This window comes from Mustela putorius, unplaced genomic scaffold (assembly GCF_011764305.1).
Source record: "Mustela putorius furo isolate JIRA1106 unplaced genomic scaffold, ASM1176430v1.1 tig00000521_pilon_pilon_pilon, whole genome shotgun sequence".
NCBI classification, from domain to species: domain Eukaryota; kingdom Metazoa; phylum Chordata; class Mammalia; order Carnivora; family Mustelidae; genus Mustela; species Mustela putorius.
The window spans coordinates 10,030-25,657 of NW_025421405.1; the positions used below are offsets into that span (position 1 = coordinate 10,030).

The 15,628-nt window shown below is 41.7% G+C and overlaps 1 protein-coding gene and 1 pseudogene across 1 annotated transcript; one reads left to right on the forward strand and one right to left on the reverse strand.

Annotated features, from left to right (window-relative positions):
* Nucleotides 1-1,194: 1,194 nt before the first annotated feature.
* Nucleotides 1,195-1,779, reverse strand: LOC123392375 (annotated as a pseudogene).
* Nucleotides 1,780-3,711: 1,932 nt separating this feature from the next.
* On the forward strand, nt 3,712-8,986 carry LOC123392372. Its single transcript, XM_045081208.1, has 2 exons — nt 3,712-3,868; nt 7,083-8,986. Exon 2 carries the CDS (start codon nt 7,756-7,758, stop codon nt 8,494-8,496), a length of 741 nt encoding a protein of 246 aa, XP_044937143.1. The 5' UTR covers nt 3,712-3,868; nt 7,083-7,755; the 3' UTR covers nt 8,497-8,986.
* Nucleotides 8,987-15,628: the final 6,642 nt, after the last annotated feature.

Consider the following 15,628-nt stretch of genomic DNA (forward strand, 5'->3'; position numbering starts at 1 on the left):
AAAAAGTTAAAATAAGATGGAGGAGAAATTTTTACAAATAGAATGAGAAAAACATGTAAAAAATTAACTTTCAAAGACTAAAGAATCATGGGAAAAAGTAATGAATTCTATGTGTTGCTTTCCCCTAGCTCTGGAGTTCCTCAGTTCTCATTGAGAGGAAACTTGTTCTTGGCTAGATGTTCTTGCTAATAAACTGGGGAAGGGGTCTGTTGCAGTGATTCTCAAATGTCTTTGCCTGAGGTGGAACTGAACCACCCTTGCCAGGGGCCAGGCTAAGTAATCTGCTTGTGTTTGCTTTCAGGAACTTTTGTTCCCTGAACACTTTCTGTATAACTTTGGAGGACCAAAATGAAGATGGTGGCTTCTCAATCTCTGGCCTTGGAGGAGCTGAGAGCTTGGGGGCCCTACTGCTCAGTGCACCCTCAAAGAAAAGCAGTTAATCCCTCTGTCTCCCAGGTCTCTGGCTGCAATCCAAGCTCACTCATCCTGTGACTGAGTTTTTCTATCTCTGGAGAATGGCCCCATTTGGAGTCTCCAAACCCAGCTGATTCTGGCACTGTGCTCCTGTGGAGCTCCTCTTGGAGGAGGAAGGGCGTTTTCTCCCCTGATCTGCCCTTCGTGGGGTTCCTGCTGGGAGAGTAGTGGCCCAACTATGCCTCGGATTATGGTTTAAGGTAATCCTGAGCTTAGTTCTCCCCCCTTGGCTCTGTCTCTGCAGCCAGCTTCCCTGCTCTATACCTGGAAGGCTTGCCACACTCAGACACCCCTGGTCTTTTTTTGACTCCGTGGGTTCTGAGACCATACTATCCCGAAGAGTGATACCCCTTACCCCCTTAGCCTCTACAATGACATCCCACAGTGGAGTAGACTTCTAAAAGTTCCTTTTTGTGCTCAGCTGCTCCCTCTCTCGCTGGAAGCTGGCCCTTCCCCCCAGTTTGTCTTCCCATATGTCACCTTGGATTCACTTCTCTGCACGTTCTACCTTCTGGAAAGTGGTCTATTTTCTCTTCTTAGAATTACTGGTCTTCTTCTCTTTGATCTCCTGTTGAGTTTGTAGGTATTCAGAATGGTTTGATAACTATCTAGCTGAACTCCTGATGATATATTTTTTTAAATGAATTAAAATTATTTATGGTCAGAACACTTGAAGATAAATCTCAGGAATACAAATACAGGAGGAAAAAAATCAGTGTGGAATGCATTCTGTATCATCCAGTAATGTTTGCTACAGTGAGTCTGTTCTCAAGGCACATTCCTAGGGTTTTACTGCTTATGATGGAAACCTTTATGAGTGGATTCTGATTTTGAGAAATGACGCGTGGAATTATGCTGGTTTGTAAAATGAGTGTAATCCAAATCTTCAGCATCTGTCATGATAGGTGGTGGTGGCCGTGCTGGCCTGTCATTCTTAGAACGGTGAGGGTCATCACTCTCTTTCGACTTTGAGTGTGCCGATTTAGTTGTTTTTGGCTTCTAATCAGGGTTGTGCTTCCTTTTGTCCAAAGATGATTTCTCCTGCTCCTTGGCCTTCTTATAAGCTTTCTTTTCTTCAGCCATGAGAAGTCTAGCTATTTCCTCATCCTGGGATACTTGAACTGCTCTCATGTCCACCTAGGTAGCCAAAATTTCTTCTTCTTGCAGTTTTCTGGCAATTTCAGCATCATACCATTCCTAATCTCTATGGGCCACTCGTGAGGGAGTAGAGAGAGCTTCTTTCATCCCTCTTGGCTTCATTCCTCCATTTTCGTAATAATAACTATCTCCATACACCTCCCCCATCTTGCTCCTCTCTTGCAGGTCCCATTTAATTAGATAACAACTTAGCTTCTTTGTTTTACTTTTTTGGGCTACCATGAGAAATAACCTAAGGTGAAGTATTTTGTATGTTTAGTAAAATTGTTATCATCAAAAAACCACTTCCATAACATTGTATAGGTCGTTGTGCAAGAATCAATGTGATGTTTCCTTATTTCCATTTTTAATAGTATTCTATTGTAATTTTTTTCTGAGGTAGGGATAGTACTTAAGTAAGAGTCATTGCCACTGAAATTGGGATTTATATTTGAATTTGATGACAGTTTTTACTTCACTATCACATGAGGAAGGATATGTAATTGTATAAATTTTTGATAGATCTCTAGTTATATGTCCACCTTTATGATGAAAGATGAAAAAAGGGAAATGTCTTAAATCTAAAATATTTTGTAATGGATGGTCCCCAGAGGAAAGGTGAGTCGGGGGAAGGGTGAAAGAGGTGAGGGGGATTAAGAATACACTTCTCATGATGAGCACTGAATAAGGCATGGACTTGCTGAGTCACTATATTATACACTTGAAACTAGTATGACACTATATGTTAACTCTCCTGGAATTAAAATTATTTTTTAAATTTAAGTTAAATATAAAAACAAAAAATAAAATATGGGTGTAGGGTTGCCTGGGTGTCTCACTCAATTAAGCACCTGCCTTTGGCTCAGGTCATGACCCCAGGGTCCTGGGATTGAGCCTGCTTCTCCCTCTGCCTGTTGCTCCCCCTGTTTGTGCTCTCTCTGTCTCTCTCTCTCTCTGACAAATAAATAAAATCTTTAAAATAATAAAGTTAGTAAAAAGTAAAAAAATAAATAAAATGTGTTTGTAATGCAGATACTCAGCACAATCACATTCTCTTCACTTCCCATTTGGGAAATTTCTTACTGACATGTATGAGTTATCACTTTAATTTAAATTTTTATAATCAGGGAAACTGTATCAGTGATTACTGTGGAAATATGAAATTTACAATTAGTTGTCTGATTTTTAAATATCAAAAACAAAAATAAAAGCATTGAGTTGAAAAAGAATTAGAAATTTATCCCTAGATTTAAAGAGACCAGAATATTGAAAAGAGAGCATGTTATCAGCTATCTACTAAAAAATTTTTTTTTCTTTGCTTCTTGTTTTGTCTAACTTAGTGCATTACTTGTGATAGTTTAAATTGTAGAAACAAATGCACTGCCATTTTTATAATGGCTCAAAGGAGAAACTTTTGATCAGCTCACACAATAATCCAATGCTTGTGCTCTGCTTCATTGGGCAGCTTTCCTCTGTTCATGATTCAGGCTCTTTCCATCTGTGGCTCCTCTCAGTGGTTAGTTTTTGTGTTAAGACTTAGTTTTGTCACTAGTCATCTGACCTTAGTATATACTCAGTGAAGGCTTCTTTAAGGAACAAGTGTGCCTATGCTAAATTTTAACTTGGGTTAAAGCTCTATGGAAGATTGCTCTCTTTAAATAGTTTATTTTTTTCATTTGTTTCTTCTTTTTTCTTCTATCCATCCAAGGAGTGGATAAATAGGTTGAGACCTGTTAAACATTTAGAGAATTTAATGTACTTTGTGATATATCCATGAATTTTACACATCAGTTTGAAATCATCTCTTTGTAAAAGAGCATAGGTAACATGTATCATCCATGCTTATATATGCCTACATGTGTAAGAAAGCTAAAAGAAGACCCAGAGTCTCCTAACCACAGTTGTATCTGCTGAGACTGATGAGGAGGAGTCTGAGAGGAAAAGAGAACTCCATCCAGTGTTTATTTATGGTGTTTCAATTTTTATCCTGTCCATATATTGTATCTTGATATAAAAACAGACTTTTAATGAGAAAAAGAATTACACAGAAGTTTCTGTTAAGTAATCAGACATTGTCTCTCTCTCTCTCTTTTACTTTTTTTTTTTTTTTTTTTTTAACCTAGGGATCCAATATCATCGACACCTGCACTGAGATGCTAATGTGTGGCATCTTGCTGAAAATTTCTTCTGGAAATATTCAAGAACGGGTGTTTTTTCTTTTTGATAATCTTCTGATGTATTGCAAAAGGAAACACAGGTAGGGTGATAAACAGGTACTACTTTAGAAATAATTTATTAACCTTGGAAAATATTTTTTAAGTAAAAATAAATTATCAATCTCACAGTTTCAGCCCTTTCCTCTGTCCTCCTGGGAACTCAGGATCTCCTCAGTAAAATTCACATACTCTTAGCCTGTTTTCTGATTCTTCTCATTACCTTCTTGTAAAACCTGACTGAAATGTGACTATCATTCAATAACACTACCTTCCTAGGAAGCTTTTGGAGGAAAAAAAATTCTTCTGTTGCTAACCCACATGCCTCAGGCTCCATAGGAAAGGCGAAAATGTCTTCCATGTTTCCCAGTGCTGTTTCCCAGTAATTTCCTCCCCGTCCTTGGAAATATTTTCCTTGACTGCCCCATCTGGTATAGCTTCCCGGCAATTTTATATCGGTATCTAGAAAATTCTTGCTAATATTTTCTTTATTATTTATTTATTTGTTGCCACCTTTGATGGATTAGACTATAAAGTCCATGAGAATACTGGTCTTGCTATTTATTCTGTGCTATTTCCCCCGAGACTGGACCTGCTGTGTAATAGACACTCAAGAGGTATTTGTTGAATAAGTGAATAAATGAATGAACAAGTGAATGAATGAAACCCAAGCAAGTTCCTGGTATATCTTAGTTATCATTAGTTTAAGCAATTTAATGTAGCAGTGTTACTGATGTATGTTATTTGTTTTAAAGTAGGGAATATAATTTTCTCCTCAGGAGGTACTTAATTTATAGGATGTTTCCTTGAACTCCTGGTGAAACATTTTACAGATTGTTTAAGCAAAATAATAAAGCTGAAATTAATTAGCAAATTTCCTGAGCCTTTATATACTTCCTCCTAACCATATCTAGGATACAATATTTTCAGTGAAAAGGTACTAAAAGTCTTCATGAAATCTAAAGGTAAAAAACAGATGGGTTGAGGATGCAGGGTTTGCATGAGTGTTTATTATAGGTTCAGAAATGAGGACAATGTAACCAAAGATTTTTGAGAATGAGAAACTCAAACACTGATTTCTGAGGCAAGATTAAGGGAACATCATTCTTCATCTCTTGAAATGGAATTTCCTAAGTCAATGTACACAAGATGTCAAGAGCAAGTTCTCTGAGTTGGCAGCTATGTTGATGGCATGGGAGTTCAACCTCTTGGATTATAGTATCAGAATGCCCTAGCAGGAGACATTAGTGCAAACATACAGTGATGCTGAGAAAGCATAGAACTACCCATGTGTCTTGCTGAAAGGGAACAGGTTAGGGTTAAAGTCAAAAGATAGTTATGGATTGCCTGGGTGGTGCAGTTGGTTAAGTGTCTAACTCTTGGTTTTGAATCAGGTTATGATCTCAGGTTTGTGAGATTGAGCCCCATATCAGGCTCTGCAACAAATTGGTGTCAGCTTGAGTTTCTCTCTCTCTCATTCCTTCTCTCTCACTCTGCCCTTTCCCAATCTCACATATGCTCTCTCTCTTTAAAATAAATAAAGAAATAATAATAAAATTTTCAAAAAAAAGATATTTTTAATCCCCGCCTTAATGAGCTTAAAAAAAAAAGATGCTTTCTACCACATATGAAAATGAATTGTCTACTTTATTTTACTGTGCAATTCTAAATTCTTTGTATTTTGCAGCAAGATTGGGACTCACAGAAATAGGTTTCAGGAAGATGTAGAAAAGGCTGTTAATTTTACTTGTATAGCACTCATTAAAAAATTATAATGTGCTTCAAGTTGTTAAGGTACAATTGTTTTTATCCAGCTTTATTGAGGACTAGTTGACAAATAACATTGTAATATATTTTAATTGAACAACATGATGATTTGATATACATCATGAAAGGATTTTGCCCATGGAGATAATTAATACATCCATCTAGTTCCAGTTATTAAAGGCATCCATTTGAGAATGAGAACTTTTTTTTAAAAATTACAATTGATCTTAACGGATTAATATATATGCCTGCCTTCAAGTGCAAGCTTTTGCAAGGTTAGTCGTGTACAATGATGATATCATTTACAGTCTTATGACTTTCCTTGTTAAATTGGTAAACAACAGAAAAGATTTTGTAAAATTAAAATCCTGAAGGGTTTTTTTGTTTATTTTTAAAAGATTTATTTAATTAATTTGAGAGAGAGAGAGAGAGAGTGAGCAGCAGGAGGGGCAAAGGGAGAGGGAGAGAAGCAGACTCTTCCCGTTGAAGTGCAGAGCCTGACATGGACTTAGTCCCAGGACCCTAAGATCACATTTTTGGCTTCTCTGCTGGGGTTGAAATTCCAGGGAAGTCAAGAGATGGTAGAAACTACTGAGAGATTAGGGTAAACCATGTAAGAAAGAGGACCTCTGTTCTGTTCACCATGTATCTCTCTGAGAGGAATTCCCTCAATTGATCCTCCCATGCCGATATTTGGCAAATGCAGGAGGAGACAATGGCCGTGTGGTACAAGTCTGCTGAGAGCAATAGACCCAGCCCCGTAGAGCCTCCTAGAAGGCAGAGAAAGAGCCCAGAAGTTCCCTGGTGTCCCTAGAGAAGGCACAGAAATTAGATGAGTTGAAAGCCTAGGACCTGGTCATTGGACTTCTGGGCTAGAGGGGAGATGGCCTGTGGAAGGGATGCTGCCCACAACCCCTCTTGGACCAGATGCCTCCTGTCTGCTTTGGGATACTGAGGATTAATACGAGAATGAATTAGTGTAGAAGAGATGGTGTTCTAATGCTTGGCAGGTTTAAAGTTGTTGAAATCATTGACAGGGAGAGAGAGACAGGGAAGGGGCGCAGAGAGAAAGAGAGAGAGATTATTAAGCAGCCTCCATGCCTAGCACCAGCACAATGCAGGTTCAGTCTCACACAACACCGAGAATGATCATGACCTGAGTCAAAATCAAGAATTGGACTAACTGACTGAGCCACACCCCTCCTTCTGAATGATGCCCCTCCTCCTTTCTAACATATGCATTGAGTGCTATAAATTTGGCTATCCATTGATTTAGCTGTGTCCCACAAATTTTAATATGTTGTATTTTCATTTTCCTTCAGTTCAGCACATTGAGATATTATCTTTAATCTTTGATAATGTAGAATGTTTCTTTCTAAGTGTTTGGATATTTGTTATCTTTCTCCTTTTGATATTTAGTTTTTTTTTTTTTTTTTAATTTTTAAAATTTTAATTCCAATAAATTGATATCTAGTGTTGTATTTGTTTCAGGTATACAATAGAGGGATTCACCCCCCCCACACCCCAACTACTGTCAGCTCCTGTTGCCACGCACTGATTTGCGTTGGAGACCCAGGTGCACCTCCTCCACCCCAACTACCACAGCTCCTGTTGCCAGGCACTGGTTTGCGTTGGAGACGGAACCCTCATAGGGGTTCCAAGCAGTTACTAGTGGCCCAGAAGACCCTGGTGATCAGAGACAAAGCCACAAGGCTTTTTGGATCCAGCTGGTGGCCATCCAAATGTCTCCGCACATAGTGCTGGAGTCGCTGTGGGCTGTCCTGGAGCAGCTGTGGGCTGTTGGGTTGGTGATATATGAACGTTTGCCACATGTGCCACGAGTCTCTGGGTTTGGCTGGGAGTTCCTGGTGTCTACTGCAGTGGTGTTGTTCATTACAGTAAAGTATGGACTCAGCTTAACAAGAAGAAAGGGGCATTGTGCCCAGAATGAAGTATCTTTGAAAAGACATAGTGAAGACTGACCCGGATGCACAAGCCTGTGGAGACATTGCATCATCTGAGTAGAAGGCCAGTACTCTCCCATTACAGATTCTTGCTCTGGCTGCCCTGAATCAAAATGTCGGGTACTTTTCCGTGGAAAACACTATGCACCTGCTGAAGGGAGTTCGGGAAAGGCTGTTGAAGAACCCTCACCAGTTGACTGATGAAAATTCCATCTCTGGAGCAGTCCAGGAAGATGGAGAGAACCCCGTGTGAGGAAAATACCAGAAGGCTTCAAGGCTTCAAGGACAGCCCTGATCTGCAGGGAAGTGCAGACCCACCAGTCCAGGACACTGGCAGCTGTGGACAGAGAGTGCATGAAGAGGCAGGGGAAGCAGGCGGGCCCAAGCTTCCTGATGGAGGAGTGTGGGTGCAGGCCACCGGTGAGGGCCAGAGCCAACACCACACCCTCAGCCAGATCCTACTGAAGTTGATGCATCTGCTGGAGCTGCTTAGAGATCATCTAGAACGTGGTGGCTCAAGGAGGCAGGTGGAGACTGGCTCCTCCTCCACTGAGGATGTGCCCTCAGGCAGGAGCCTCCTGAACAAAGGAAAGCCTTCCAGGGCCCAGAAGAAGGCAAGTCAGAGGAATGAAGAGCTCTCAAGGAACAAAACAAACCACCAGGCTGAGCAGAGATCTTTTCACCTGCCAAACACCCTCCTCCTGAACAGTGAGATTCAGAAGTTGCACCTGAAGCTGGAGGCAGAGCCTAAGCTATGGGAAAAGCACATCAAATACCTGGAGAGGAAGGTGATGGAGGTGAAGGCACGCTGCCTGCAAGTGAATAAGGAACTTGCCAAGGTGCACAAGAAGGCGGCTGCTGCCCACTGGAACTTAGGCCTCTACAGGTCCATGGCCCAGGACCTGCACCGCCAGGGGCGGAAAAATCTCCTCTTTGCATGACCGTGAGCACCTCCTGTGGACAACAGAAGTAAGGAGAGCCAGAAAGCTGTTCTGTGGCCAGAGAGGGAGTTCCAAAGGCTCCAGGCACAAAAGCACTGCCTCAGGCAGAAGCTGGCCAACTCTGGGCCCAGGGTCCAGCCTGTCTCTGGGGCCTCCTGCTCCTGCTCCTGCTCCTGCTGCAGCTCCTGCTCTTCTGGGCACAGCCTCCAAATGCCCTCAAGGGCCACAGGCTCCCCTGAAAGCCCAGAAGCCCAAGAAGGGAGCAAGGGTGCACTGGCCAGACTCCCCAAGTTCTTGGGTCCCCTGCAGGTCTGATTCCCTTTCCCAGCAGCCACCAACACTCACAACCAGAGCCCAGAAGCTCCTGTGCTTACCCCTTAAGCCATACCCATTGCTCCTTTTACTGGAGATCCACCCCATTATTGTACTAATGCTACATATTCCCTATAGCATGTGAGAGAGTATTTTTCAATGTGAAGCATACAAAAAATAAAAAAATATCAAATTGCTGATACTACTGCTACTGAGAATTGATTTTATTAAGGGATTCTATGCCTTAATAGAATGAATAGAATGAAGGGTTTGAAGTGTCTTTTACTGTTCACTTAATTGTCCCAATAACCCAGTGTGTCATACATGACTGAGGTTCAGAGAGGGGGAAACAATTTGCCCCAAGATCACACAGCTAGTGAATTTCAGAGCTCCCATTCCAAAGCAGGGTTGTCTCATTATCAACTGCTGTGCAAAAAGCTTCTACTCCTACTACTCCTCCTACTCCTACTACTAGACAAAAAGGGAGAGGGCACACACAGACAAGCGGGAGAGGGGCGGAGGGAGAGAGTTACCTAGACAGCCTTTCCACTCAAGGGCAGAAGCGGATGTTGGGCAGGATTTCACAGATCATGGGATTACGACCTGAACCAAAATCAAGAGTCAGATGCTGAACTGACGGAGCCACACAGGCACCCTTGTGCAAGGAACTTCTAGGCAAGCTGCTTGCAGGATCCCAGAAGGGCTTGATAAAATATTCTCCTAGTTCACGTTCTAGTAAGGATGCAAAGATTCTCGTGGTGGCTAGCAAAGGTAAAGTCCCACCAAAGTATGGAGGGCAGCCTTTAAGGGTCTCCAATGATTCCCATCTTTGGTACACATAGTTTTGTGTTGCATACTCTACCTCTTGAATGCAGTTAGGAACAACTGACTCCCTTCTAAAGGACAGAATGGGGAAAAGTGATAGGATGTCACTTCTGAGGTTAGTTGACAAAGAGACCAGTCTCCTCTTGAGCTTGCTCTCCCTCCCTCCCCTCCCTCCCTCCCTCCTCTCTCTCTTCTGTTCCTAGGGAAGCCTGCTGCCTGTTGTGGGCTAAATTATGGGGAGGCCCATGTGGCAAGGAATGAATATTTCCTGCTTATAGCAATAAAGGACCTCTGGCTGCTAACAGCCACCTGAGTGAGCTCAAAAGAAGATTTTCCCCTGACAAGCCCTGAGATGACTGAAGAGCCAGATGACATCTTGACTGCAGCCTTGTGAGAGATCCCGAGCCACAGGTACCTGGCTAGTTGCACCTGAATGGCTGGCTCACAGAAACCATATCAGATTATCAATGTTGTTCCCTTTGGTTTGGGGATATAAGTAAAACAGAAGCGTGATGCCGAATTTTTTGGCTTCTGACCCACCCCCCCTCTCCTGGGGTTGAAATTCTAGGGAAATCAAGAGATGGTAGAAACTACTGAGAGATTAGGGTGAACAATGTAAGAAAGATGACCTCTATCTGTTCACCATGTATCTCTCTGAGAGGACATCCCCTCACTTGATCCTCCCGTGCTGATATTTGGCAAATGCAGGAGGAAACAACTGGCTTTGTGGTACAAGTCGGCTGAGAGCACTAGACCCAGCCCCATAGAGCCTCCTAGAAGGCAGAAAAAGAGCCCAGAAGTTCCCTGGTGTCCCTAGAGAAAGCACAGAAATTAGATGAGTTGAAAGTCTGGGACCTGGCCATTGGACTTCTTGGCTGAATGAATTAGTGTAGAAGAGATGGTGTTCTAATACTTGGTAGGTTTAAACTTCTTGAAATCATTGACATTTCTTTTCTCCTTGTCCCATCCAGTTGCACCTGGATGGCTGGCCCACAGAAACCATATCAGATTATCAATGTTGTTTTAAACCCTTTGGTTTGGGGAAATCATTCAAGTAAAACAGAAGTGTGAAGGACCACCATAAATGGGAAGGGGCCTTCAAAGAAGCAAGATGAGAACACCTCTTACAAGCCTGTAAAGTGTCAATATCAGACCACTGCAGTCACTTCTACCCCCTTGGCGGCCCCACTGCTTCCATAAGGACACAGATACATTTATGTACAGGTTTTGAGTTTCTAGTGGGTTAGTGTGGAAGCTCCTTAAAATCATGTTGTCAGACCAGACTTTTCTAAAGATGCGGTAACACCAAAGTGCGGGGTGATTTTCCTGTGTTTTCCCCGAGAAGTTTTCATTGGTGGATGGGGCCTGCAGTCATACCAGATGTCTGACCCTAGCTCATTGCTGGGTCCACAGTGGAACTGGTGTGTGTGGTTATCTTCTCTTCCTAGGGGAGGAATCACTTTAGAGTGGTGCTGGCTGCTGTTGGGCTGCTTGCACACTGCTAGGCTTGTAATACTGCTTTTGATGGTCTCCAGCCAAGAGTGTATTGGTGGGAGCAGGTCTGCAGAATGTAAGGGCAGGATACATGTTTCTATCAAGGTTAGAGCTGGCCTGCTGCAGGACAGGACCTGCAGCTGCTTGGGAAAAAACTCCTGGGGGGGTGTCAGGTTGGGATGGAAGGTATGGCTTCACAGAACTGTGTGTGGACAAGGCATACTGTTTGCAAGCTAGTTCTAGAGTATTAATGCTGTGCTAGTTCCCTCAGGTGTCCCCTTATTTACGCTGGGGTGCAGGGGAGCAAAATGATACTTGCCAGCTGTTTTGTATTTGGTGAAGTCTCCCCAAAATCCTTGCCTCCAGCACATGCTCTGAGATTAAGAAATCAATCAGCCAATCTTCCTGTGTACTCTAGGCATTTTTCAAACTGCTACTTCTGTGCTGTATCGCAGGAGCGGTATTTGTTGTGCTATCTCTGGCTCTCCTAGAACCAAGCTGCTGATTTTAAAGTTCCAAGTGGAACTGATTCTTTGCCCATTCTGGTTTTCAAAGCCAAATATTATGCTGATTTGTTTTCTCAGTCAGGATCTCCCATGCCTGGGATGCCTGGTGTGGGGTCTGTTCCTCTCCCCTCCCTGAGCCCACAACATCCCTCCCTCTTGCAGACAGTCTCACAGGTCCATTTGACTCCCTACTATGTCTCTTTCTTTCCTATTGTCTTGAATGTGGGCTTGTCTCTACATTTAGCTGTGGGGAGTCTTGTGCTAATCTTCAGGTCATTTTCTGGATTATTTACTCTGATGTTGGTGTTTCCGAGCTGTATCCAGAGGTTGAAGGATTAGTTTAGGAACTTCCTACTCTGTTGTCTTCTCCTGATGTCCAGTCCTCATTGCTTTAAATTCCCTGTCTGAAAATTCCAACATCCCTGTCATGTCCAGTTCTGGTGCTTGCTCTTTCTCTTCAAACTGTGTTTTTATTGCCTTTTAATATGCCTTGTAATTTTCTCTTGATTACTGGATGTGATGTGCTAGGGAAAATGAACAACAGTAAGTAGGCCTTTGGTAATGTAGTTGTAGTTCTAGTGAAAGGGAAGCATTCTATAGTGCAATGGTTAGGTCTCAGTCTTTTAGTGTGCCTATGCCTCTGGACTGTGAACATCACAACTTTGTTTGTTTGTTTGTTTGTTTGTTTGTTTGTTTAACTCCACAAAGACTGAAGTTGGGTATTTTCCTCCTTAGGTCAAATAGGCTCAGAGAAAATCCCAGCAGGTTAGGCTCTGGTTTTTTTTCAGAAGATATTCAGTTGAGTTTTTCCAGAAGATAGACCATGTTAAGAAGGGGTAGAGTGTTCTGGCATGTGTCCAAATGCCTTCCCCCCTCTCCCTGCCAGAGACATGAAGGGAATTTACTGTGATATTTCTTGTGAGCACCAGTCAAGCTCCTAACGGTAGGGTCAGAAAAGTGTGGCAGTCACCTATGACTGGTTTCCCCTAAAGCCCTTAATTCCCAGATTTGTACAGGCCTAGCCTCCAGCAATTTACCAATACACTCAGATTTTCTGACCCTATTACTGGTTCCTGGGGAGGTTTCTACTCCAGTATATTGTAATTCTCTGTCTGTCCAATTTTGGTGGAAAGTTTGCCCCACGACCTTAATCCTCTTAAAGATCAAAAAAAAGGTGTTGATTTTTCAGTTTGTTCAGTTTTGTATCTGATGTTAAGATAAAGCAGTGACCCTCTAATGTCCTTACATACCAATCCAGAAGTCATAACCATCCTTAATTTTTACGCCTAAATAATTCTAAATAAAACATACATTGGCAATATGTTTACACATTCCATAAACCTGATGTGTCTGTTAATTCAGCCCTTGTGGGCTTAACCCAAACATTTGGAATAGGTCAAAAGGACTGAGACAAAGAGATAGTTTCTTATTATGAGGAGACGATGTGCTTCAGGGTAGGCTTTGAATGGAATCCTTCTTGCAGTGATCATCTAACTATTTAGGTTTCACTTTCTGCCTCTGTAAAGGGAAGGAGGAAGAGTTCCCAGTGGTGTATCTTGAGCTCATTCCACACTCTTAGGACCTCTATGAAGCTGGATCATACCTTCTCACCATTATAACTCATAAAGGAAGTGCTTGTCCAAAAGGCAACTAATTTACAGGGTGACCAGCATCATAGTAGGTGGGCATGCACAAGATCTCCATGCAGCAGGAAGGAGAGTAGCTATCTTAAGAAACCTGAATCTGTGGAATTTGGTTTGGTTTGAGTTTTAGGCTTGTAGAGAGCATTAGCACTTGGACTTCTAGGCAGGAGCAGGAGCATAAAGTAGGCAGAGAGAGTAGTGATAGAAATAGTGGCTCACGACAAGCTGGGCATAAGTAGCCACTAGAGCAATGGCTCTATAACAGTAGTTCCAGCTCTGGCAGCAGTGTATGCCTGTTCATGAGAAGACAGCTTGGAGCTGTTTAATCACAGAGCTGCTCTCAGAGGCTGGACATGGCACTCTCCTCACATGACCTTCCTTTCTGGCCCTCGATCGCTGTTTCAGATCTTTATCCTTCCTATCTTCTTAGCTAACCTGGAAGAGCTAATTGGCACGTGTGTAAATAAGTTAGGATTTCTCCTGGCTCTAATATTCTAGAATTATTCTGAGCACAGTAGAAACACATTAATTCAGATGGCTTTTTCCAAATTTCTAATTATTCCATTTGGACTAAGCTGCAGTTTATTTTTGTTCAGCAAAATTTTATTATAGATAGCTCAAATTCAAAAGAAAGGGGGGGTAAAGGAATTATTAAAATATTTAAGGAGACAAACTGTTAATTTAATACATTGAAACTATTTGATATATATATATGGAACTTGCATCTCAACAGCTTAAAAATGGATGGGGAAAACAGAAAAAATCAACAAATTGATTGCTGAGATAAATGCTGAGAGAAAGGTGTACACACGGTGCGTTAACAAGAAGAATACCTCAGGTACACTAGAGTTGGGGGTCCAGAGAGAAAGAGAAAGAGTGTCTCCCTGAGGATTTGAGCATGGAGGATAAAACAACACTCCTTCTGTGTGCTTCTTCTCTCTCATTACTCTACTACCTTTTTGACAGCACTTCTGATACCAGGTGTGTGTGTGTGTGTGTGTGTGTGTGTGTGTGTGTGTGTGTGTTTCCCAAACCAAGCAATTCTCTGCAATGCCTGTTGGGTATCCTACAGTTTAATTCAATTTTAATACTAGTTGGAATTAATGCAGACTCCACAATTTAAGGGTTCAGTTCCAAACAACTGCACCCAACTTCAACTTGTCAATTGCAAAGTAAAAGGTCCCCAGGTTACCCATAACTTAGCTACAAACAGAGGTTCCCATGATTTCCCCTCCCCCCTTGAATTCAATTATTCCCTAGAAAAACTCACTAAACTCAAGAAAACTCTTACTTGAATTGATTGTGTTTATTATAAAAATAGTATATGATTAAGGATGTAGATGAGCAGCCAGATGAAGAGCTCCATAAGACAAGGTCTGGAAGGGTCCTAAGCATAGGAGCTTCTATCCCTATTGAGTTGAGTACTTTTCCAACATGTGGTTGTGTATACCAACCTGAAAGCTCCCTGAATCTCATACCTTTGGGATTTTTATGGGGACTTCATCACATAGGTATGATTAATTGTAAACTCAATTTCTAGCCCCTCTTCTGTTCCTTGGGGTTGGGGCTTGGGCTAAAAGTTCTGAGCATCTTCCTGGCAACCAGTCCTCATCCAGGAGCCAGAAAATTCCAAAGGATTTAGGAGCTCTGTGTAAGGAAGCAGTGTCAAAGACCAAATATTAGAACGAATGCTCCTAGTGCTCTTATCACTTGGGAAATCACAACAGTTTCAGGAACTCTCTGTCAGGAACCAGGGCCAGAGTATATATATATATATATATATATATATATATATATATATATATATATATATTCTATTATTTCACATGTTGGCCGAGGTTTAATGGTTGAATCTAGGTGTCTAGATGAAGAGGAGAGGGCAAGAACACCAAGAAAAGTATTTACAGGCAACCACAAATAGTTTAGTGGAAATGGAGACCATATGGCAATAATATTGGAGAGAATAATCAATTCTCATTATTCATGGTAGTTATATACTATAAACTTGTGAGCACTGAATTAGGGAACACTGTGGTGTGGGTCACAGAATATAGGGTTAAGTTTCTATGAGTCTCTGGTCAAAACATTTTCATCAACTGAAACACAATTTGTGTTACATAGGTTTGTTTTCCAGGATCCTTGTGAAACAAGCTGGTCTCATCAGTGTTGAAAGTCTGTCCTTACACATAACACTTTTCCTGTATAACTCTTGTCAGATACTTTTAAAATTCTTCTATAGCTTCCAGATTCCTTTGGCCACACTGACTCAGGTCTTTACAAAAAATAAAAATAAAAAATAAAATAAAATAAAAAGAAATGGTATTCTGTTCAACAGAGGTGCTTGAAGTCCTA